Below are 26,257 nucleotides of genomic sequence, written 5' to 3' on the forward strand. Positions count from 1 at the left end.
ATGGATAGAGGATTGGTTAACAGACAGAAAACAGAGAGTAGGAATAAACGGGTCATTTTTAGGTTGGCAGGCTATTACTAGTGGGGTGCCACAAGGATCAGTGCTTGGGCCCCAGCTATATACAATCTATATTAATGACTTAGATGAAGGGACCGAGTGTAATGTATACAAGTTTGCTGAAGATAGATACAAAGCTAGGTGGGAAAGTAAGCTGTGAGGAGGACACAAAGAATCTGCAAAGGGATATAGACAGGTTAGGTGAATGGGCGGGAAGGTGGCAGGTGGAGTATAATGTGGCAAAATGTGAGGTTATTCACTTTGGTAGGAAGAATAGAAATACAGAATATTTTTTAAATGGTGAGAAACTATTAAATGTTGGTGTTCAGAGGGATTTGGGTGTCCTTGTACATGAAACACAGAAAATTAACATGCAGGTATAGCAAGCAATTAGGAAGGCAAATAGTACGTTGGCCTTTATTGCAAGGGGGTTGGAGTACAAGAGTAAGGAAATCTTGCTGCAATTGTACAGGGCTTTGGTGAGACCACACCTGGAGTACTGTGTATAGTTATGGTCTCCTCACCTAAGGAAGGATATACTTGCCCTAGAGGGGGTGCACCGACGGTTCACTTGATTGATTCCTGGGATGAGAGTGTTGTCCTATGAGGAGAGATTGAGTAGAATGGACATATATTCTCTGGAGTTTAGAGGAATGAGAGGTGATCTCATTGAAACATATAAATTTATGAGAGGGCTTGACAGGGTAGATGCTGAGAGGCTGCTTCCCCTGGTTGGAGAGTCTAGGATTTGGGGGCATAGTCTCAGGATAAGGGGTCAACCATTTAGGACTGAGATGAGGAAAAATTTCTTCACTCAGAGAGTTGTAAATCTTTGGAATTCTCTACCCCTGAGAGCTGTGGATGCTCAGTCATAGTCAAGGCTGAGATCAATGGATTTTTGGACTCTAAGGGAATCGGGGATATAGGGATCGGGCGGGAAAGTGGAGTTGAGGTGGAAGATCAGCCATGATCTAATTGAATGGCAGAGCAGGCTCGAGGGGCAGTATGGTTTATTCCTGTTCCTATTTCTTATGTTCTTATGAACTTTACATTTAACTTATGTTATACCAGCTGAAGGAATGATTGTTATTGATTTTTAAATAATTTAACATATTGAATGTGCTGTATATTTCCAGCTGATATCATTAATTTATTTGTTATGTGAATGATAATTGTGGAAAGTAGTAGTCATGTCTTTGTCATTGGTTCAACCAGAATCATTGAACTAATAATGCATATATGCCAGTTTTTAAGAGTATCTGTTTACTTCTGTGGAAAATTTTACTTTTATGTCTAATACTATTCCTTGCTATTTGGTGAATTCCCTGTGAGAGATGCAAATATCAATTGGGCTTGTGATAACATGAAAAAATATGAAAGTTTGAGTTCCATTCTGCTGTAAAAATATGTTTTCTGCACATGGAAGGAGTTAGGGAAGTTTGACACTTGGAAGATGTTTGTTCTAACCCCCTGAAGATATTAAAGTTTTCAGAGTGGAGATTAATTTCAGCAACATGAAGCCAGTGCCTGCACTGCTGACCTCCACTCCTCAACACAGGCTCTTGCTAGTCACAGAGACAGAAATTAAGGGCAAAAGGCAAAGGTCACTTGTATTAATGAAATAATCACACATTCTTGAAATTGTCCCAGAAACCTAACAATCTTCATAGCAGATGAGAACAGAAAAAATAATATATTAAAGAGCAGGATTCCTTACTGCCTACATATACATCAGTGAGAGAAAATCCTAATTACAGGGAGCTGCAGCTTTAACAAAGGGTAATTAAATGCAAGTCATTTTATAGGCTTCCAAGCCTGTAACAATGTTTGTCATTTGATTATCATTTTATGGCACAATGAACTGTGTGTTTACACAGCTAGTTTTATCACTGCTACTCTAGAACACTTTTAATACAATGACACATCAACAAACTTTGCCGTTCAGCATTACTGTATTCAGCCACAGGCTTAGCTATGTTAAATACCAGAGTTTAGTTCTATTCATTTGCTATCATCACTCACTGTTTTGAATGTGTTTCACTTGCTGCAGTCATCATTCCATTCTGTATGTGTCAACAAAACTGCCTCACTGCACACGTTTACTGACTACATAATAACCCCACTTACACCTATTAACTAGCACAAATTAATTAGTTACAGTTATGAATAAATTTCCTGTTGTGACAAACCAGTAAGCTATTACAGTTTGATGCATATTATTTAAAGATCGTGGTTTCAGCGAAGGGAATATTTAATGTACTTCAGCACATATGTGAGTTACAGAAATAAATGTGACAGTTTTAATACATCGTGATTTGTCAGTGAAGAAAACATACCTTTCATTTGCAACTGCCGTTTTCACTTTAAGCATTGTTTTTAAAAGCATACACTCAGAGTGCAAAGTCCTTGAGTGATGATTTGCTGTTTTTTCCTTTTTGGACTCATCAAATTGAATAATGTGAAGACTGCCAACAATCCAACTATTTTTCTCTTTGCACCTGGAAACAGTATCAAACATCCCAAGTCAGGAATGACAAAGGCCAGCTGCATTCAGGACTCGGATTGCTCAGACAATGCATCTCAGTGAGTCTCAGAAATGGCACAATACTGTTTTCTTGGACCCCGTGGTACCTCCGAGCAAGAGATGCTGAAATCATCTGTTCTTGACACAATTTGGCCAGTTTCATGCTGTGGACTCGTGGGACTGTGTTGAGGTTTCAATAATCCATTTCTCTTGCACACTGTCTGAAGGAGGAGACCTTTATCCCATCTGTTTGGGCTGGATTCAAACCTAGTTCCAGGAATTTTACAGCGGATAGTGCAAAGGAGTGAGGTAATGCACTCTGCCAGCCAGTCTCTGAGCACGAAATGTATTGTACGCAAACAAGCATCTTGCAGCATTTCATGAAACATGATCAAAATTATACACATACAGATCCTAAATGAAATAAAGTGTTACAATATTCAAAATGTATCACTTTTTGGTTAAATTTGTTAATTAAATTTTGGGGTAAAATTAAAAACTGCCACAAAATCTATAATGTGAAAATCTCACGATCCAATCTGTTTGGCAAAAGTCAAGTAGTATTATATATTGTGCAGTAATTCAAAGCTGCTACCTCCATTGCAGTGCAACAACACCAGGGAAAAAATAGGCAGTATTAAAGGAACCAGCACCTCTCCCTTTCCCACTGGATTGGGAAATACTTCGAAAAGTTATTCAAGCAGCACATTCATCATGCAGGATCTCTCTGGCATTAGGATACGAGTGTTTGGACTGTAAAATAGGAGACAAGATGGACCCGGGTAACTATAGTCCCATTAGTTTGACATTAGTAATAGGAACGATGCTTGAGGGAATCATTAGGAATGAAATATATGATTACTTAGATAGAGAGGGACATATTAGGGACACCCAAAATAGCTTCAAAAAAGGGAGATCATGTCTTACAAATTTGATTATATTTTTTGAAGAAGTTATCAAGATGGTCGATGAGGAAAGCCCAGTAGACATTGGGGTCGATATTAACCACCCCCCCCATCCCCACAATGGGTGGGAGAGAGTCAGTGGGGGGGGTTTAAAAAATTAAAAATCGGAGAACACATCCCCAACCCGCCATGTACGCGCCTGCCCCCATTTTCACGGTAATGGGTTTCAAGCTATGTGTGTGCCCAGTCTTGGAGAGGCAAGACAGTTCATTATAATATTTAAATCAGGCTCCCACAGTGCAGTTGGGATCCTGATTTAAATTTAACTGCTGCCAGCGGGTTTCCCCGGGCTTGGGAAATCCGGCAGCAAAATGGAGACGGGAGCAGCCGGCTGCAGAAGGTAAGTGCTTTTTATAGCATTTCTTGTGGGCCAGGAGGAGCACGAGTGCAAACCCTCGGTCTCCCCTCTGCCGATCACAGCGACCTTCCCACCCTCCAACCCCCGATCTTCGGCCTGCCCCGCAGTCGGCCAACCCCCCCCCACCCCCCGACCTCCAAACCCCGATCTCTCCCTCTCTCCCTCCCGATTGCCGGGCTCTCCATCCAACAAGCTCCATTCTCTCCCGATTGCCAGGGACTGTCGCCAAGCATCTTACTTATCAAGATAGGCCTAAAAGAGCTGGGACTCTACACTTTAGAGAAGCATAGACTTAGGAGTGACCTGACCAAGGTTTATAAAATGATGAAGGGAATAGATTGTGTTCGAGTTGTCAGCTTGTTCCAACTAAATAGGTTAGGAGGGCCAGATCTAGGTTAGATGTCAGGAGGTGGTTCTTTTCTCAGAGAATAGTGGACCTCTGGAACAGGCTGCCCTTCCTGCGGTGGACGCCGATTCTCTGAATTCCTTCAAACGAGAGCTGGACCTGTTTCTGGCAACAAAAGGTAGGTACCGCATAGAATCATCAGAGCTAGAGTGATCTCCTGGACTAGTTTCATTCGCCTTGGTGGGGGGGGGGGGGGGGGGTTCAGAGAGGAATTTCCCAGATTTTTTTCCCCAAGTTGTGGGTTTTTATCTGTTTTTTCGCCTCTCCCAGGAGATCACATGGTTTTGGAGAGTATATATCGTGATACAAACTAGCACAATTGTGTGGGATAGGATGGATGGACCAGAGGGTCTTTTCCTGTCCGTCATTGTTCATGTACATCAGCCTTTAAAAAGTGATGAAATGTTGGTGTAGCATCTGCAGTATTCCACAACCTGTGTCATTTGGCCAAGGAATGAAATAGTATGGTAGGTATTTTGATTGGTTATGCTTGATAATTGGGCATAAAGTAGGGGTAACTGATTGGACAAAGGGTTGCAGAGCCGTTTTGCAGAATAACCTCCCATTTACATCACTTCCATTGCAAGACCTTACCCAGGATGACAACGGCTGGAGCAGCAGTGTAAACGGGGTGGTAAGTGACCCAAGTGGAGGAAATTAAAATGGGCCCTGGGGATTCAAGACCAAGGACACAATTCAAGTCAAGCAGGGTTAATGGGCAGGAGGAAAACTGGACCAAGGTGGGGATGGGAGAGGGAGGGCAGATGCTGACGGCATGAAAGAGGAACACTGAGGTGGGGGGGGGGGGGAGGGAAATGGGGATGGGGATGGGGACTGGGCAAAGGAAGAAGGGGGGAAGAGGAGGTGGGAGAAAGAGGCAGAGAGGGAGAGAGAAAAAGAGAAGTGGAGGGGGAGAAAGGAGGGTTTCAATGTGTGGCCAGGTTGTTCCTCCTTATCCACGGTCAACATGCTGCTCAATGTGATAGGATGGGTCTCGAGATCGGAAAACTCTGTAGTGAGAATGGCGATGCTTATATTGAATAGCTGGTGCTTGGTGGGAAGGGGGGGGATCCCAGCGCCTGAGTGGTCCTCAGTGGGTATGGTAAGGTTGGTCCAACATGCTTCTCAGTGGGATGGAATGAACTGAGGACCAAGATGCCTCTCGGAGGGGGAAGGGAGTGGAGGCTGACTTTCTGTGCTGATATCCAGACAGCTGGTCACATGGGGATGGTCCAAATGTGTGTGGGAGGCCAGAGTGCAGGATATCCTTTTGGAAGGAGTGATTGCAAGCTGAGTCATTTACAGTTCCAGTGTTCTAAGGAAATCATGCTTTCTAAGGAAAGTTTCAAGCCGTTGCCTCAGGGCTGTTTAATGCCAGTGGCATTGTGAACAATTCTTCCTAATTCCGCGTTAGGCCTATATTCACTAGAGTTTAGAAGAATGAGAGTTGATCTCATCGAAACATATAAAATTCCAACAGGACTAGACAGACTAGATGCAGGGAGGATGTTCCCGATGGCTGGGGAGTCCAGAACCAGGGGTTATAGTCTTAGGATACGGGGTATGCCATTTAGAACCGAGATGAGGAGAAATTTCTTCACTCAGAGGGTGGTGAACCTGTGGAATTCTCTACCACAGAAGGCAGTGGAGGCCAAGTCATTAGATGTATTTAAGAAGGAGATAGATATATTTCTTAATGCTAAAGGGATCAAGGGATATGGGAAAAAAGCTGGAACAGGGTACTGAGTTAGACGATCAGCCATGATCATTTTGAATGGTGGAGCAGGCCCGAAGGGCCGAATGGCCTACTCTTGCTCCTATTTTCTATGTTTCTATGTTCCTCTGGATAAATTACCTATGGGGACAATTTAGTTATCTGTCTCTTTTGTACAAATTCAAATTAAAGAACAGTATCAGAACTTATGAAATATGTGCCAATTTTGAACTTTCCAATCACTGCCATTGGAGCCATTTAATGTCAATACTACTGTTGCCCATTCTTCCCACCAGCTTCGCACTTTGAGTCGATAAATTGCCAATGGGAACAAGTGATGTTTTAGTTTTCAGCCAGTTTTATACAAAATAAGGTAAGGAAACTAAGTCAGAAGTTATAAATAGGAAGATCACTTAGCTTTCTCTATTTGAAGAAGAGCAAGGACTTCTCCCCGTGTCTTCACCAGTAATAATCCCTCAACCGACACCACCATAACAGGTCATTCATCTCATTTGTTTTTTGTAAGACTTTGTTGTGTGTAAAGTGGCTGCCATATTTGACTACAAAACAACGACGGCTGCACTTCAAATATAATTCGTTGTTACTAAGGCACTTTAGCAAGTTATAAATATAAATGCAAGTTCTATCTTCCCTGGAATTAGTGCAGTGGTTGGGATCACATAGTGGGTGTTGGGGTTGGTGGTTCTCAATCTGTGCTGTGTTATAAAGAGGTGCTGAAAATGGGAGGACATGTACACTGTGGCATAGTGCTACACACCAGCTACTGTATAGATAAAGATCGACACTGGCAGGGGTCTGGACTGAGCACCGATGACGGATGCAATAGTCTACATCTTTATGTGACATATATCGTGATCCTAGTTTCTAGACCAGTTAATACACTTTGTTTAATGCACAGTTAAAGAGTGTGTCTCCTTATTCAACTGTATCATATTCTGTTTTGCAGATTCAGCTCCAATTGAAATTGTTTCAATAGTGCAATCTGGGTGTGTTATGAACTTTATTGTTGACCTACCCAGGATGTCTTTAAAATTTATTGAATAAAGCCACAAGTTTCCACCCACACGGACATCTAAAAAAAATCAACTGAGACTTACCATTACTGTGTTTAGAGTTATGATTTCACAACATTGTTATGGGCCCCAAGTTGAAATATGAATCGCTGCAGCAATTTTCATTATTGCAGTCTGTTTTGTAGAAAGCTTCCAATGACGACAAACTATATAAGATTTTGGCAGATGGTTTTAATGCAGCCTGTTAAAACTAATAACAAGATGCAGTCTGTAGTTAGTAGTAGAGGGTTTTTATGTTGTGTGATAGTGGACCAGGTTCGGGTTATAGTGTTTCAGTATATTCTGGTTATATTAGTTTTGTGACAAAAGATATATACAGGAAACTTTAGGAGAGATAATGAATTTTTGATTTTTTTTAGTCAAAGAGATCGTTTGATGACACTCCTCCAGTGTTATGGTTTGGGTCAGTCTGCAGCTGGCTGCTGAGGATGAAATACCCAAGACATTGATAACAAGTTAAAAAAAAGCGAAGAATAAATTTGCACCTGTATACCGAGTTTGTGATCTTAGATGTGCCGTGGAGGAGTAGAGAGCAGTCACTGCCGCACAGAGAGGTAAGGAAATTGACAGTAGAGTCAGCATATCTGCTCTTGCATATCTCCTGGCCTGTAGTTTCAGGAAGCACTGGCTGATGCCTAAGAGCAGGTTTTGTGTTTGACTATGGGTGGTGTGGCAAGGGAAGGCCAAGGAAGGAGACAAAGGTACCTCGAAAAAGTGTAATTCATCCTCAAACAATCTTTTACTTTGTAACATTTCTGCTCCAATATTTAATTCAAGTGTGCAAGTAAAAAGTAACTGTTTATAGATACCAAAATATATTCATCTTAACAGGCCTGTTTGCCCCCAGCACTTTAAAGAGCGCAAGTGTAACTCACCATAGGTATAGTATTTTAAAAGTGAACTATTGAAACCATAGTTCTTTACTAAAACATTATATATTAATGTATATTTTAACATCAATGGTGGAACAATATTGCCTCCTCCCTCCACTTCACCAACAGTAAAATGTGTTGCATCTGTAGAGAAGTCAAAACTATAATGTAAAAGGATTAAAAGTAGTTTAGGATAAGGCAGGAAAATAGACTTACTTTGGAACATACATTTGAAAAATACAATCCTGTATGCAACTTTTTAAAAGTCCAAGTTCAATTTAAAACAACCTGAAGTTGCTTTGTGCATTCAAACATAGCGCCTTTAATTCCCTTGAGGAATAAAAACTCCACGGGAAAAGTGATCCAACCATGGCTAACTACAGAAGTTAAGGATAATATTAGATTAAAAGAAGATGCTTACAATGTTGCCAAAAAGAGTAGTAAGCCTGAGGATTGGGAGAGTTTTAGAAATCAGCAAAGGATGACCAAGAAATTGATAAAGAGGGATAAAATTGAATATGAGAGTAAACCAGCAAGAAATGTAAAAAACAGATTTTAAGAGCTTCTACAAGTATGTAAAAAGGAAGAGATTAACAAAAGTAAACATGGGTCCCTTAGAGGCAGAGACAGGAGAAATTATGATGGGGAATGAGGAAATGGCAGAAGCATTAAACAAATTTTTTCTATCTGTCTTCACAGTAGAAGACACAAAAAAATACCGGAAATAAAGGGGAACCAGGGGTCTAATGAGAGTGAGGAACTTAAAGTAATCAAAATTAGTAAAGAAAAAGTACTAGAGAAATTAATGAGACTAAAAGCAAACAAATCTCCTGGACCTGATGGCCTACATCCTAGGGTTTTAAAAAAGGTGGCTGCAGAGATAGTAGATGCATTGGTTTTGATCTTCCAGAATTCCCTAGATACTAGAATGGACCCCATGGATTGAAATGTAACCCCGCTATTCAAAAAGGAGGGAGAGAGAAAACAGGGAACTATAGGCCAGTTAGCCTGACATCAGTAGCAGGGAAAATGCTAGAATCTATTATTAAGGACATTGTAACTGGGCACTTAGAAAATCATAATGTGATTAGGCAGAGTCAACAAGGTTTTATGGAAGGAAAATCGTGTTTGACAAATCTATTAGAGATTTTTGAGAGTCTAACTAGCAGAGTAGATAAGGGGGAACCAGTGAATGTAGTATACTTAGATTTTCAGAAGCATAAGAAATTGTTAAACAAGATTAGGGCTGATGGGATTGGGAGTAATATGTTTACATGGATTGAGGATTGGTTAAAGGACAGAAAACAGAGAGTAGGAATAAATGGGTCATTTTCGGGTTGGCAGGTTGTAACTAGTGGGATGCCGCAAGGATCAGTGTCTGGGCCTCAGCCGTTTACAATATATATTGATGACTTAGATGAGGGGACTGAGTGTAATATATCCAAGTTTGCTGACAATACAAAGCTAGGTGGGAAAGTAAACTGTAAGGAGGACACAAAGAGGCTGCAGAAAGATATAGATGGTTAAGCGAGTGGGCTAGAAGATAGCAGATGGAGCATAACGTGGGGAAATATGAAATTATCCACTTTGGTAGGAAGATTAGAAAAGCAGAATATTTTTTAAATGGTGAGAGACTAAGAAATGTTGGTATTCAGAGGGATTTGGGTGTCCTTGTACATGAATCACAGAAAGTTAACATGCAGGTACAGCAAGCAATTAGGAAGGCAAATGGTATGTTAGCCTTTAAGGCAAATGGTATGTTAGCCTTTCTTAGCATTATAGAGGGATGCTTGCGACTACTGTTTCTCTAAGAACATTGTTGTTATCGGGATTAGGTATGTCCCAGATTATTTGAAAATAAAACCCTGATGATATTTCCAGATGCCATGTTTTGGATGGAGTCATGGTATGAAAAAGGAAATATTGCCCACGGCTTTAAATCCCAAGCTTACATGCCACCTTGCATCATATTTGAATTCTCTGTTAGAACTCCATGAGATGAGATGGTGTGAAGGACAAACTAACAAAACCAGCTTCACTGATGTCTAGTGCAGACTGAATGTAGAATCATAGAACCATAGAAAATTTACAGCACAGAAGGAGGCCATTCGGCCCATCCGTGTCCACGCCGGCCGAAAATGAGCCACCCAACCTAATCCCACTTTCCAGCACTTGGTCCATAGCCTTGTGGGTCATGGCACTTCAGGTGCACATCCAGGTACTTTTTAAATGTGATGAGGGTTTCTGCCTCTACCACCCTTTCAGGCAGTGAGTTCCAGACCCTTACCACCCTCTGGGTGAAAAAAGTTTTCCTCAGCTCCCCTCTCATCCTTCTACCAGTCACTTTAAATCTATGCCCCCTGGTTATTGACCTCTCTGCTAAGGGAAATAGGTCCTTCCTATCCACTCTATCTAGGCCCTTCGTAATTTTGTACACCTCAATTAAATCACCCCTCAGCCTCCTCTGTTCCAAAGAGAACAACCCCAACCTATCCAATCTTTCCTCACAGCTAAAATTCTCCAGTCCTGGCAACATCCTCGTAAATCTCCTCTGTACCCTCTCTAGTGCAATTACATCCTTCCTGTAACGTGGTGACCAGAACTGTACACAGTACTCAAGTTGTGGCCTAACCAGTGTTTTATACAGCTCCGGCCTAACCTCCCTGCTCTTATATTCTATGCCTCAGCTAATAAAGGAATGTATTCCATATGCCTTCTTAACCGCCTTATCTACCTGTCCTGCTACCTTCAGGGATCTGTGGACATGCACTCCAAGGTCCCTCACTTCCTCTACACCTTTCAGTGTCCTTCCAATTATTGTGTACTCCCTTGCCTTGTTTGCCCTCCCCAAATGCATTACCTCACACTTCTCTGGATTGAATTCCATTTGCCACTTATCTGCCCACCTGACCAGTCCATTCATATCTTCCTGCAGTCTACAGCTTACCTCCTCACTTTCAACCACACAGCCAATTTTTGTATCATCTGCAAACTTCTTAATCATGCCCCCTAAATTTAAGTCCAAATCATTAATATACATCACAAAAAGCAAGGGAGCTAGTATTGAGCCCTGCGGAACCCCACTGGAAACAGCCTTCCATCACAAAAGCACCCGTCAACCATTACCCTTTACTTCCTGCCACTGAGCCAATTTTGGATCCAACTTGCCACTTTCCCTTGGATCCCATGGGCTTGTACTTTTTTGACCAATCTGCCATGTGGGACCTTGTCAAAAGCCTTGCTAAAATCCATGTAGACTACATCAAATGCACTACCCTCATCGACCCTCCTTGTTACCTCCTCAAAAAATTCAATCAAGTTAGTCAGACACGACCTTCCCTTAACAAATCCATGCTGACTGTCCTTGATTATTCCGTGCCTTTCTAAGTGACGGTTTATCCTGTCCCTCAGAATTGATTCCAATAATTTGCCTATCCCTTTCTCCCTTTTTAAACAATGGTACAACATTAGCAGTCCTCCAATCCTCTGGCACCACGCCTGTATCCAGTGAGGATTGCAAAATGATGGTCAGAGCCTCCGCTATTTCCTCCCTTGCTTCTTTTAACAGCCTGGGATACATTTCATCTGGCCCTGGTGATTTATCTACTTTCAAAGATGCTAATCCCCTTAATACTTCCTCTCTCACTAAGTTTATCCCATCCAATATTTCACACTCCTCCTCCTTAACTACACTGTCTGCATCATCCCTCTCTTTTTTGAAGATAGATGCAAAGCATTCATTAAGAACAATACCCACATCTTCCGCCTCCAAACATAGGTTACCTTTTTGGTCTTTAATAGGCTCTACTCTTTCCTTAGTTATCCTCCTGCTCTTAATGTATTTATAAAACATCTTTGGGTTTTCATTGATTTTACTTGCCAATATTTTTTCATGCCCTCTCTTTGCTTTCCTAATTTCCTTTTTAATTTCACCCCTGCACTTTTTATACTCCTCTAGGCTTTCTGTAGTAATGAGTTCTTGGTGTCTGACATAAGCTTTCCTTTTCTGCCTTATCTTACCTTGTGTGCTCCTCGACATCCAAGGGGCTCTAGATCTGGCAGCCCCACACTTTGTTTTTGTGGGAACATGTTTACCTCTCACCCCTTAAATATTCCCCTTGAATGCCTCCCCCTGCTCTGACATTGACTTACCTTCAAGTAGCTGTTTCCAGTCCACTTTTGCTAAATCATTTCTTAGCTTAGTAAAATTGGCCTTTGCCCAGTTGAGAACTTTAACTCCTGTTCTATCTTTGTCCTTTTCCATAACTATGCTAAAACTAACTGATTTATGATCACTACCACCAAAATGCTCTCCCACTGATACTCCTTCCACCTGCCCAGCTTATTTCCTAAAATTAAATCCAGAACTGCCCCCTCTCTTGTTGGGCTTGCTACGTACTGGCTAAAAAAGTTCTCCTGAACGCAATTTAAGAATTTTGCGCCCTCTATACCCTTCGCACTGTTTGTGTCCCAGTTAATACTAGGGTAGTTGAAATCCCCTACTATTACTGCCCTACTGTTAATGCACTTCTCAGAAATTTGCCTACATATTTGCTCTTCTATCTCTCTCTGACTGTGAAGTGGTAATGACAACCATAGCTGGAATATAATCTGTGGTGCCTATCAGCAAAAGGTTAACATATAACCAGAACCACATGTAAGATTTGCAGGATATGTCAGCATTGTACAGCTCATGCTGTATTTTTGAGAAGCAGTTTTCAAGGGAGCCCTTTAAAATACATTTGATTTTTTAAATTAGAAATACAAATGCTGAACACAAAGTTTCGAGCAGGGGAAATATAATGCAGAAAATTAAACGTTTTATCATCTTTAACTTGAGAATCTTAAAAACATTATACCATTGTAATGAAAACCAAAATCTTACAAGTCATTGCACCTGGTGCAAAGTTAGTTCCACTGACCTGCCTGTTGCTCAGCTGGAGACGCGCGCGCGTAACCTAGCAACTGACAGCTAACATGAAATTTACCAGGTGCACATTGACAAACCAGTCCTGTGCTAGCAGACCTCAAGCAAGGCTGAATGCGTCTGTTCTCATTTATTCCTGCGAGTTTCTACACCAAAATGCACCAGGCTTCTCATGAACAAGAGCAAATGGTCTCCAGCCAGTTTTAGTAAGTATGATTTTAACAAACATTCCAACCAACTTGAAAGTAAGCAAGCCAAACTGAAATGAAAACAATGTCGTCTCTGTGCTTGAGATATTTCTAGGCCAAAATCAAAAGTGGATTGTTAGACCACCAACAAATTCAAAACTTAATGCAAAAAAAATCGCACCTCGTATTTATTTGGGATCTGAACACGATGATTATATTCATGATACGGCAAGAGTGGTTACATTATTTCCACTCAAGTGACCCACTGCGATGCAATTTAAATCATCAGGTCGTATGTTTGTAAGCAAAAAGGGTTTTTTAAGCTAATGAATTTAGCACCCCTGTAAAAAGATGCTGTTTTACTTTTTACTCTAATTGTCAAATAAAAATGTTTTCGCCAGAATTCACCTAAAAGGTGATTAGGCAATTCCTTTAAACCACACCATCAAAATAAAATTCTATATTTTAATATCTATTATGCTGTGATATTTTGTTACCTTGAGTTGGAAAACTAGGGATCAGAAATTTTAAGAAATATTCACATTATTATAAGTTTTTTTTACATTGGGCATATTAGTATTTGCTCATAAAATGAAGCAATGGCAGGCCTTCAAGGCAGAGATAGTTTGAATACAAACCAAGCATATTCCCCCATAAGGAGGAAAGATTGGGCATCCAAAGCTAGAGCTCCCTGAATGACAAAGCAAATAGAGGTTAAAATAAAACAGAAAAAGGAGGTTTATGAAAAATGTCAGGTACAGAATACAGTAGAAAACCAGGCAGAATACAGAGAGTACAGGGGGAAATTGAAAAAGGGTATACGAAGGGCAAAGAGAGAGTATGAGAAAAGATTAGCAGGTAACATAAAAGGGAACCCAAAAACCTTTTATAAACATATAACAAATAAAAAGATAGTGGGGTGGATTAGGGACAAAAAAAGAAATAATCTTGTGGAGGCAGAGGGCAGGACTGAGATACTGAATGAATATTTTGTATCTGTTTTCACAAAAGAAGAGGATGAAGTTAATGGCATAGAGAAGGAGGGAGTAAAGATATTGAATAGGATAAAAATAGATAGAAAGGAGGTGCTAGGTAGGTATCACTCAAAGGTAACTGGTCACGTGGTCCAGATGGGATGCAACCAAAGTGGAGGTAACAGAAGCTCTGACCACAATCTTTCAATCCTCCTTGGATATGGGAGTGGTGCCAGAGTACTTTCCATCTGTCTTTACCAAGGAAGAAGATGCTGTCAAAGTCACAGTAAAAGAGGAGGTAGTTGAGATACTGGATGGGCTAAAAATTGAGAAAAAGGAGGTACTAGAAAGGCTAGCTGTACTTAAAGTAGATAAGTCACCCAGTCCAGATGGGATGCATCCTAGGTTGCTGAGGGAAGTAAGGGTTGAGATTGCGGCGGTACTGGCCATAATCTTCCAAACATTCTTAGATATGGGGGGGGGGGGGGGGGGGGTGGTGCCAAAGGACTGGAGAATTGCAAATGTTACACCCTTGTTCAAAAAAGATTGTAAGGATAAACCCAGCAACTGCAGACCAATCGGTTTAACTTCGGTAGTGGGGAAACCGGTAACAGTCACTTGGACAAGTGTGGATTAATTAAGGAAAGCTAGCACGGATTCGTTAAAGGCAAATCGTGTTTAACTAACTTGATTGAGTTTTTTGATGAGGTAACACAGAGGGTCGACGAGGGCAATGCGGTTGATGTGGTGTATATGAACTTCCTAAAACCATTTGATAAAGTGCCACATAATAGGCTTGTCATCAAAGTTGAAGCCCATGGAATAAAAGGGGCAGCGGCATCATGGATACGAAATTGGCTAAGTAATAGGAACAGACAGTTGTGGTGAACGGTTGTTTTTCGGACTGGAGGGAGGTATACAGTGGTGATCCCCAGGGGTTGGTACTAAGACCAACTGGTACTAAGCTTTTCTTGATATATATTAATGACGTGGACTTGGGTGTACAGGGCACAATTTCAAAATTTGCAGATGATACAAAACTTGGAAGTGTAGTGAACAGTCAGGAGGATAGTGATAGACTTCAAGAGCTCATAGACAGGCTGGTGGAATGGGTGGACATGTGGCAGATGAAATTTAACACAGAAAAGTGTGAAATGATACATTTTGGTAGGAAGAACGAGGAGAGGCAATATAAACTAAAGGATACAATTTTAAAAGGGGTGCAAGAACAGAGAGATCTGGGGGTATATTGCTCAAATCGATGAAGGTGGCAGGGCAGGTTGAGAAAGCGGTTAAGAAAGCAATCGGGATCCCGGACTTTATAAATAGAGGCATAGAGTGCAAAAGCAAGGAGGTTATGACGAACCTTTATAAAACACTGGTTCGGCCACAACTGGAGTATTGTGTCCAGTTCTAGGCACCGCACTTTAGGAATGTTGTGAAGGCCTTACAGAGGATGCAGAAGAGATTTACTAGAATGATTCCAGGGCTGAGGGACTTCAGTTACATGGATAGACTGGAGAAGCTGGGGTTGTTCTCCTTGGAACAGAGAAGGTTGAGAGGAGATTTGATAGAGGTATTCAAAATCATGAAGGGTCTGGACAGAGTAGATGGAGAGAAACTGTTCCCATTGGCGGAAGGGTCAAGAACCAGAGGACATAGATTTAAGGTGATTGGCAAAAGAACCAAAGGCAACATGAGGAAAAACTTTTTTACACAGCGAGTGGTCACGATCTGGAATGCACTGCCTGAAGGAGTGATGGAGGCAGATTCAATCGTGGCTTTCAAAAGGGAATTGGATAAGTACTTGAAGGGAAAAAATTGCAGGACTACGGGGGTAGAGCGGGGAGTGGGACTAGCTGGATTGCTCTTGCAGAGAGCCGGCACAGACTCGATGGGTCTAATGGCCTCCTTCCATGCATTCTATGATTCTATGACTGGAGGATTGCAAATGTTGCACCCCTGTTCAAAATAGCGGAAAGGGATAAATCTGGTAACTGCAGGCCAGTCAGTCTAATGTCAATGGTGGGAAAACTACTAGATACCATTGTCGAGGACAAAATTAGTTCTCACTTGGAGAAGCATGGGTTAATAAGGGACAACCAGCAGGGATTTGTTAAAGGCGAATCATGACTGACTAACCTGATTGAGTTCTTTGATGAAGTAACAGAAAGGTTGGTGAAGTTAATGCACTAGATGTTGTATATATGGACTTTCAAAAGGCATTTGATAAAGTACCACATAACAGACATATTTGGAAAATAGAAGCACATGGGATTAAAGGGATGGTGGTAACTTGGGAACGTAGTTGGCTAAGGGATAGGAGGCAGAGAGTAGTGGTGAATGGATGTTTTTTTTGACTGGAGTGAAGTATGCAGTGGGGTCCCCCAGGGGTCGGTATAGAAACATAGAAAATAGGAGCAAGAGTAGGCCATTCGGGCCTGCTCCACCATTCAAAATGATCATGGCTGATCATCTAATTCAGTACCCTGTTCCTACTTTTTCCCCATATCCCTTGATCCCTTTAGCATTAAGAAATATATCTATCTCCTTCTTGAATACATCTAATGACTTGGCCTCCACTGCCTTCTGTGGTAGAGAATTCCACAGGTTCACCACCCTCTGAGTGAAGAAATTTCTCCTCATCTCTGTTCTAAATGGCATACCCCATATCCTGAGACTGTGATCCCTGTTTTTGGACTCCCCAGCCATCGGGAACATCCTCCCTACATCTAGTCTGTCTAGTCCTGTTAGAATTTTATTTGTTTTGATGAGATCACCTCTCATTCTTCTAAACTCTAGTGAATATAGGCCTAGTCGACCCAATCTCTCCTCATACGTCAGTCCTGCCACCCCAGGAATCAGTCTGGTAAACCTTTGTTGCACTCCCTCCGTGTAAAGGACATCCTTCCTCAGATAAGGAGACCAAAACTGCACACAATACTCCAGATGTGGTCTCACCAAAGCCCTGTATAACTGCAGTAAGACATCCCTGCTCCTGTATTCAAATCCTCTTGCAATGAAGGCCAACATACCATTCGCCTTCCTAACTGTTTGCTGCACCTGAATGCTCGCTTTCAGCGACTGGTGTACAAGGACATCCAGGTCTCGTTGAACCTCCCCTTTTCCCAATCTATCACCATTTTGATAATAATCTGCCTTTCTGTTTTTACAACCAAAGTGGATAACCTCGCATTTATCTACGTTATACTGCATCTGCCATGTTCTTGCCCACTCACCCAACTTGTCTAAATCACATTGGAGCCTCATATTAGGACCATTGCTTTTCTTGTTCTATTTAAATGACCTCGACTTGGGTATAGGGAATACAATTTCAAAATTTGCGGATGACACAAAACTTGGCAACTTAGTAAATAGTGAGCAGGATCGTAGCAGACTTCAGGAGAACTTAGACTTGGCTGGTATAATGGGCAGATACATGGCAGATGCAATTTAATGCAGATAAGTGTGAAGTGATGCACTTTGGGAGGACCAACATGGACAGGCAGTATAACATAAATGAGAGAACTTCTTCTAGTTCTGACAAAAGGTCATCAAACTGAAACATTAACTTTTTTTCTCCACAGATGCTGCATGACTTGTCTTTTATTTCAGATTTCCAGCATCTGCAGTATTTTGCTTTTAATCTAAATGGTACTATTTTGAGGGGGTGCAAGAGCAGAGGGACCCGGGGGTACATATTCACAAAGCTTTCAAGTGGCAGGGCAAGTTGATACGGCGGTTAAGAAAGCGTGTGGGATACTTGGCTTTATAAATAGGGAAATTGAATACAAAAACAAGGAAGTCATGCTAAACCTTTACAAATCACTGGTTAGGCCTCAGCTGGAGTATTGTGACCAATTCTGGGCACCACACTTTAGGAAGGTTGTCAAGGCCTTGGCGCGGGTGCAGATGAGGTTTACCAGGATAGTACCAGGGATGAGGGAATTCAATTATGTGGAGAGATTGGAGAAGCTTGGATTGTTCTCCTTGGAGCAGAAAAGGTTAAGGGGAGACCTAATGAAGGTGTTCAAAATCGTGAAGGGTTTTGATAGAGCACGTAGGGAGAAACTGTTTCCTCTGGCAAGTGGGTTGGTAAGCAAAGGTCATAGATTTAAAATAATTGGCAAAAGAACTAGAGGGGAAAGGAGGAGAAATGTTTTCACACAGAGGGTTTGTAAGATCTGGAACGCACTACCTGAAAGGGTGGTGGAAGCAGATTCCATCGGAACTTTCAAAAGGCAATTGGACATGTACTTGAAGAGGACTAATTTGCAAGGTTATGGGGAAAAAGCTGGGGAGTGGGACTAAATTGGACAGCTCTTTCAAAGAGCCGGCACAGGCATGACGGGCCGAATGGCCTCCTTCTGTGCTGTAAAATTCTATGATTCTATTTGTGGTAAAAAAAAATTACTGTCAGAGGTTAGACTGGTTCGAACAGTTTTTTTTTATACTCATAGTGCAAGTTCTTCTAAATTGGCTCGAGCGGTCATCTTCTATAAAGCAGACATCCCATTTACCCATGTGCTTTTAGTGGCTATTGCAGTCATAGATTGTCCCTAGTAAAAATGTTACTACAGTTCTGTTGCACGTAAAAATAAGTCAACCATTATCAATGACCACTAGATTGAACTGCTAAAAAGGCAAATTTGTCATTTCAAGAGAAAGGCAATGTCATTTAGTCTTTACACTAAATCTGATGTAAGTTCCTCCTCATACTGCTGCTTTTTAAAACTTTTCTATAACTCACATAAAGTAAAATAGTTTGCTGGAAAAGAATTTTATAGGCCCAGGAAAAAAAGATGGAAACTGTTTCCAATGGAGTGATTTCTAAAGCTGATATAATTGTTTTTCACCAAATTACAATTTTTAAAAGATTTTTTTATATTAACTTTGAATAAAAAACAGACAAAAGCTTATGTGCTTTGTTTAAAAAAGTATTTACAATTATATATTGTGAAACATATCATGGTAGTAGGCCTGTACACCAAGCATTCACAGAATCCAAGTTATGGGTGCTTTGTGGCCTATCTAATATATATCTTAAAAGGGCCAGCTGTCCGGTGCTCTTTTTGACCCCTGCTCCTGAGAGCAAAAAATATTTTTTGCTGCAGGTCAGATGCCTCCATACTCATTGGATCCTGTGTAAATTTTGTATAACTACAAAATAACTACTAATGCATTACTATGTTCTGTTATCGGAAAATGTTGTCAAAGTTTGTAAAGGGACAATTTCTATTCTTTGCAGTTACCAAGAAAAGTATACTTAGCAGTTTATCTAATTGCTATAAATTAGATATAACAACCATTTGTGGTTATAATGGAAACCAGTTAAGCAAGACTTCTCAGTAAAATGGGTTATATCCCATTTAATGGATTGTTCTGGCTAAGAGGAGCCCATCATTTTGTACTGACTTGCAGCATTTCAATCTCCCAGAGTGCAAACACAATTCTTGTAGCTGACTGTTCTGTTTGTGACCTCCACATCCTCCCAGCATTTCATTCATTGAGAGACTCTGACAAACTGCTTAATCATATTGAAGCGATTTGGCCATCCCACGAACCACTGACCCTATAGAAAATCATTTGGAAAAATCAGCTTGCAGCAGGTTGTCCAAATAAAGCAGAAAACCCAATTATCCACATGCTTTTGGGTGGCTAGCACTGTAATAGATTATCCCTAATAATTTGGGGGTGCTATTTCCAATCCAGTATTAATGCCAGTTTGCACATTCTGATGTAGATTTAACAAGGTACTAGCAACAAGTGTTTAACAGGGTAACATGATAATATCAATGAAATGGAGTGAGCTTTTGTGGTAGCATTCCCGCCTCTTGAGTCAGAAAGTGCAGGGTTCGAACCCCGCTCCTGACGGTCCCAGCGAGTGGAGACCGGAGCACCAGCTCTGAATTCTGGGTTGACAACCAGTGAGGTACTCTGCTTTGGCGAGTGTGGACACGAGTATGGGTGCCCCATCCCCATCCCCACCCCCATTGTATGGATTGTGGGAGCCCAAAAAATCCTCCCACTGTATAGGACTAACCAACCTATCGACAGGTATAAAGGTGGTTACAGGCATTGAAGGAGCGTTCACATTCCGGCCTGTCAGACTGTTAGCCTGTGAATCTTCTCAATACTTCACACTATTCTTCAAGGAAAGAGTGTGAAGATATGAAAACAAACAACCAAACAAATGAAAACACTATTTTTGCCTATTGTTATGGGAGGAGAGCAGGTCGAATTAACTTAATTCATGCTGCATATTTGGAATTTCAAACTGACATTCTGTGCCTGTGCTGTAGGTCACATTTGGATCCGGTTTTAACAGCAGCAGTAAACTGAGAGGTTTTTGCTTCAGGAGAGCAAGCATGGCACTTATTCTTGTGCTATCGACAGTAATAATGCTATTAGAGGAAGAGAAGACTAAGGGAATTGAGAAGATGACCTTATGTCAGGGAAAGGGTGCTAGCCCTTATGGGTTAGATTGTCCACTTATTGACTGAGTAGGTGGAAAATTTAACCATTCAAATGTAATATTAGATGTATCATATGAGCACTTTGCATTCAGAGGTGCAGACTTTCCAGGAACATTACTGTCTTGAGGTACATGCAATGCTGTAAATCAAATTAAAGATACATTGGTGACTAGCTCTTCTGCCTGTGATTGCTAAAGTCATGGCAGTCAACATGGGGTAAATTGTTGGTGTGAAATTTTCACTCCCAGGCTGTATACCTGAGATATCCATTCATGCCCAAAGCATTAACGCTAAAAGTGGCAAGCTACATCACATGGTTGATCAAGTGGCATTTCCCCATCCTTTTCAGTCTTCATATTCCCTTTCCTTCATTTCCCTTTCTGTGCATTTCTTTACTTCCCTTTTTCTGTACTTCTCTTTCTCTTTTCATAGCCTGTCTGGCTGGGAGATTTGCAATCTTGGCTTTTATTTCTCCCATGCAACACTTCCCTGCGTTGCAGGAGAGTTGTGGTGAAAGGGACAGTAGCCATTATTCTCCTGGTTATTAGATCTATCAAGGGACATTGAAGTGCTTGTACAGGAAATGTGTTGTGTTGAAAAAGTGGCTGAAGCACTGTTCCTAATTGCAGAGAAACCGCTGGAGAGAGGAGCAACGATTTTCAACTATTGCTGTTTTCTCAACCCTATTGGGTGTGCTTGATTATGCACATTCACTATTTTATGATAGCCATGGTGAACTGCAGCACAGCCATTTGATGATCCAGCATAGCATCTGAGAGTAAGCTACCTAGACTTTCCATCCTCAGTTTTATCATACTGTGCAACTGGCCATTGCTTTAAAGAAGTTCTATCATTGCTCCAACACTCCCAGTTTGAAAACCAGCCTGTTGTTCTCTTAACCATCTGTTGGATGGTTGTACCACAATCCTATGAAATTTGTAACTTGCAACTGGCTTTTCCAATTTGATTTTGGCCAGAGGAAGTGTTAGTTCCTATGTACTCGGTTATTGTTCATGTGGTGATGCTCAGTACCATGTGTTAGTGCAGGTGTTTCAGTCTCTGTGTAGTCGTACTTGTAGTTTGTGAGGGTTGTGTTGCAGTGTGCTGTGCTGAGTGTTCTTGGATTCCAGATGGTCCTGAGAGAAGGGTATGTATTAAGTGTATCACATTACCTTCAGGATTATCAGCACTAATGCATATTTATTGATCATGCCTGTATGAAATAATGTATCACATCAGTATTGGTACTGTCAAGCATTTATGTAATAGATCCTAACATTGTGATTGTGCAATATCTGCTGACGGGGAAATGGACATTGAGATCCTTACCAGAGTATGTGCTGGAAGCCCTCACATCAATTTCTGTCACCCCCTCTAAACATTCCAGACGAAAGGACTTTTCTACTCTTTTCTCTGCCTGAGAGTTCCTTCAGCTGTTGCATTGGTTGTTAAACCACTGAGGAGCATAATGTGTTCTTTATTCATTATTGACTTTTTTCTGTGCTCTTGCTAATTTACTTTGGTGTGAAGATTGCATTCAACCGCCTGTTAGCCTCTATCCAGCGGTTCCTCTTGATGCATCGGTTGGGGAAGGGGAACTGATAATGCCAAATATTGAAGACCTCCTGGCCACAGACTCCTTCACAATCATTTCCACCTGATGATCCAAAATGCTGGCTTCCTGTTTTTTTTCTGTGATTATAGGTACTATTTTCCAATTAGTTCTGTTGGTCTAATTCCCATAATTTCCAGTGCCTCATTTTCTGCTTGTTTGGGTTCATAGTTCTATTTCAGCAGTGCAACAACTAGATCTCCAAGGTTCCAATTTAAAGTGCCACTTTTGTGTCACTGCAAAGTGATGGTATAACTCTGGAATTTGGATCAGAGTAGACTGATGCAAACCCCCTTCAGGGAGACAATCTCATAGTGCTTTGAATTGATGCTACACAGTGTTGAACTCCCATGTGGCGCCAAGACGCCTTTAAAAAGTGCTGATGGGACTAGATACTTTATGAATTTAGGAAGAGTTGTTTTAAATATTTTGAGAGCATGGATGCTCCTGCCCTTACTTAAGATATTTGAAATTTAATGGCCAGCAGCCGAGCTGTCCCCAAGCCCTGTGAATCCAAGTTACAGTCAGGCAGCATGACTGCCAAGTCAGAATTGATTTAGATAATGGAGCCCAAGTTCACCACTAGTACTTAAGAGATGCTGCTTATCGCAATATGAAATGTTAATGGCTGGGAGCAACTGTTTTTTGTTGTGTGGCAGAAAGTGCATTCACTCACAGTCTCTGCAATATAGATCTTTTTAGTTTATGATTTTTAAATAATATTAGCCAGTTATTTTGGTCTGCTGGGTGCCTGGTAGATGTGGAAATCCATCTCTGTGTTTTAAGATTCTCTAATTCAAGCTACTAGATATCTACACCCAATGTAGGGTTTCTGTTTGCCTGATGAGTGCATACTCTCTACCAATAGGGCCACATCTCACTTACCTTTGAAGAGCTTAGAGGCAGACTGGCTGAATGAACGTAAGAGTATTTATGTAAAAAAAAGACTTATTTTTGTTCAGATTATCATGCCTTTCAGAGACACCACAAAGCACTTTGCACAGAATAAGTTACTTTGTAGTGACTGTTATGCATGCAAATGTGGTAACTATCGTGAGCACAGCAAGATCCCACAAATAACTGTAAGATGAACAACCAGTTAATTTGTTTTTACTGATATTGATTGAAGGAGGATTGTAGGCCAAGATGTTAGGAGAACTTTCTCCTCTTCTTCAAATAGTACCATGGAATCTTCAACATCCACCTGAACCATTGGAATAGGCAGAAGAGGGCTGATGTAGTATGTCCTCTAAATGACAACACCTTCAGTAATACTGCAGTCCCTCAGTACTGATCTGTGTCAGCTTAGATTATGAGCTTAAACTCTGGCTTGGGGCCACCAACCCACAACTTTCTGACCCCTAGACATGACTACTAATTGAACCAGGCTGGTCTGTTTGTAGTAGGAGAAAGTATATTGTATTTGCAATATTTTTTTTACATTTCCCTCCAGAATGTCTGCTCACTTTTGAACAAGGCCCTTCCATCCATGATCTCACTTTGACTAAAACCTCATAGGTGGTGACACCTTACTTCTTACTGAAACCACCCCACTTGGTTATACTTTCCACCACGTGCACAGTGCAAGCTGTGGCAGAGGTTGAGTGACCTTTACCCGCAAGTCACACTTGCTTTTGCCCTTACTCCTCTGACACATCCTCTCCTTCAAGCACCTCACTCTTTTCCACCTCTCTCTTGCCTCTCTTTTAAACTCTGATTCTCTACTGTGCCCCCAAGCCCCACCCTGAGTTTCTCCCTGAGATATCCCATTCTTTCTTCCCTCCAACTCTGTACTTAAAGACTCCACATCCGAGGCAATTTCAATCTCCATCTCCGATACCCTTGCTCCCTCTCCTCCAAATTAAAACCCTGCTGTCCCCTCTAAATCTCCTACCTGTATTCACAGCCACCCTCTTGACCTCAACATCTCCCATGGTCTCTCCATTCCCATGGTTTAGGTGACTGACAAGGCACATACATCCTCTTACCCTCCTTTAACCCCACTTCCTTTTGCATCTGCCCCTGGAAAACTATTCCCCCCAAGTAACTTATAGCCAACTCCATTTTCCACAATACCTCTGTACATGTTGGTTTGCTTAACCACTCTCTCACCTCCAGTTTTAACTTTGTCCTCAACAAAACCTCCATCATTTCCCACCCCATGGTCCCCCTTTCCCACCCTGGTATGGCCCCCATCTTCACTCCCTCATAACAAGCAATCTTGAGTGTACATGTCGCAAAATTGGTTTAGCCAGATCTGATTTCACCATATCAAGCTCCCCTCTGCATAAACAGCCCACATGATCAGAGCAAAGTTAACCCCTGGCTCTTTTTCTCCACTACCAATCACCTCTCCCCTGTCATTTCCACCCACAGCTCCAACAATAAGTCTGAGATCTTTTTGTGTCACCAAATTAGAGGCCATTCACTCAGTTATCTTTGCTGCTTCCTCTTCCACTTGCCCATTGAGCCAAACATACTCTGAGCCCTATCCCCAACCTAGCCACGATACCTTGTTTCTCTCTAGTTTTTCTCCCATCTCCGCATTTCCCTCACCAAGCTCATCTCATCCATGAGACCTACCTCCTGCTCTTCACCCCATTCATTCTGATCACCCAACTTCCTTTCCTGGCCCCCATTTGAGCTGATTTTGTAAACGGTTCCTTATCTTCAATTACCGTCTTCCCCCTTTCAAAATCGCCGTCTTCAAGACAATGCAGGCAGAACCAAGCAATAAACTATTTGCTTGCCTTCTCTGTCAGAGAATGTGTGTAATGTATGGGACCAAAACAGGAGAAAAGAGATTACTTTTAAAATGGAGGGGAAATATGATATAATAAAAATATACATAAATAATAAACTAGAGGCTTATTCTGCTTAATGCTGCTGTTTAACATGCTTAAACAACTATTTATTTGGTCTCTATGGTTTCAGCCCAAACCCTGCAGGAATATTCAACAAGGTCCATGATGGCTGCAAGCCCCTCCCTCAATGTCCAAGATCACCAAATCGTAATAAACCTCAACCGCATTATGCAAGATATATTAGAACTAATTCAAGGTTTATAAATGAACCATTTGCATATATGGAAACTGAAGCTACGATGTCAAAACCGGTAAGTCAAGTGGTTTATACACCTATCATGTCCAATATTTCTACTGTCTCGTACAGCAGAATTATTAAGTTACAGTAAATAAATATCTCATTAGTATAAAACAAGTCTTATGATATTTATTAGTATGATCAGAACAACAACAAAAACTTGCATTCATACAGTACCTTTTAAGATAGAAAAATGTTCCAAGGTGCTCCGTAGAGGTGTAATCAAAGAAATGGATGCTGAGCCAAAAAAAGAGCTATTAAGGAGGGGTGATCAAAAGCTTGGTCAAAGCTGTGGGTTTTAAGGAGGGTCATAATGGAGGACCGGAAGATGGAGGGGTTTAAGGAGAGAATTCCAGAGTGTAGGGCCTAAGTAGCTGAAGGCACGGGCGCCAGTGGTGAGTAGAAGGTGGGGGATGCACATGAGACCAGAGTCAGAGGAGTGGAGAAGATCGGGGGTGGGGTTTGTAGGACTGGAGGAGGTTACAGCGATAGGGAGGGGAAAGATCACGGATGGATTTAAACACAATGAAAATGTTAACTTTGAGGCATTGGAGGACTGGGAGCCAATGTAGGTCAGCAAGGTCGGGGTGATAGGTGAGGGAGACTTGATACTTGATAAGATACGGGCAGTAGAATTTTGGAATGGTGATTTAGTGGTTTTTGACAGAGGAACAACTGGAGATGAAATAATGATATGATATGATGATGTCATAGTGAATTAAGTCGTAATGCAGTTCCAACATATGATATTATCAGATGTGAATTGACTAGTTGTTTGCTAAAATTAAACAAATGATAAAAACCAGAAGCTAAATTACTGCATTTCTGTCAATCCTCTAACCCAGGAGTCAACCTGGACTGCTCTTGTACATCCTCTAACAGCCGCATTGGAGATGCCAGAGAATTGGTTGACTGCCCACACTCTACATGCGAAATTGTGATATTTTTTGAAAATATATAACATCTCCCAGTATTTATTCTTTCTAAA

General features: G+C 41.3%; 1 protein-coding gene and 1 long non-coding RNA gene across 6 annotated transcripts in view; one reads left to right on the forward strand and one right to left on the reverse strand.

The window, feature by feature from the left end:
- Positions 1-26,257, reverse strand: part of LOC137324567 (uncharacterized) — a 66,321-nt gene that overhangs the window by 16,712 nt on the left and 23,352 nt on the right. For 2 of the 3 annotated variants that reach the window (XR_010963667.1, XR_010963666.1), the window contains one exon: positions 2,394-2,995. The exons of the other annotated variant lie outside the window; for it this stretch is intronic. This is a non-coding gene — a long non-coding RNA (uncharacterized lncRNA). The remainder of the gene's footprint in view (positions 1-2,393; positions 2,996-26,257) is intronic. 3 annotated transcript variants of the gene reach the window in all.
- LOC137324565 (uncharacterized protein C2orf73-like) overlaps positions 2,502-26,257 on the forward strand; it is a 60,476-nt gene continuing 36,720 nt past the window's right edge. The window contains exons 1-2 of one of the 3 annotated variants that reach the window (XM_067988999.1): positions 2,502-2,890; positions 25,102-25,282. In XM_067988999.1, coding sequence (XP_067845100.1) covers positions 25,253-25,282 — 30 coding nt within the window. In that variant the 5' untranslated portion in view covers positions 2,502-2,890; positions 25,102-25,252. Of the gene's footprint in view, positions 2,891-7,527; positions 7,673-13,014; positions 13,124-25,101; positions 25,283-26,257 lie in introns of those variants that run through there. The other 2 variants (XM_067988998.1, XM_067988997.1) reach the window with 2 other exon arrangements.

The sequence above is a fragment of the Heptranchias perlo genome, chromosome 8 (genome assembly GCF_035084215.1).
Source record: "Heptranchias perlo isolate sHepPer1 chromosome 8, sHepPer1.hap1, whole genome shotgun sequence".
Lineage (NCBI taxonomy): Eukaryota > Metazoa > Chordata > Chondrichthyes > Hexanchiformes > Hexanchidae > Heptranchias > Heptranchias perlo.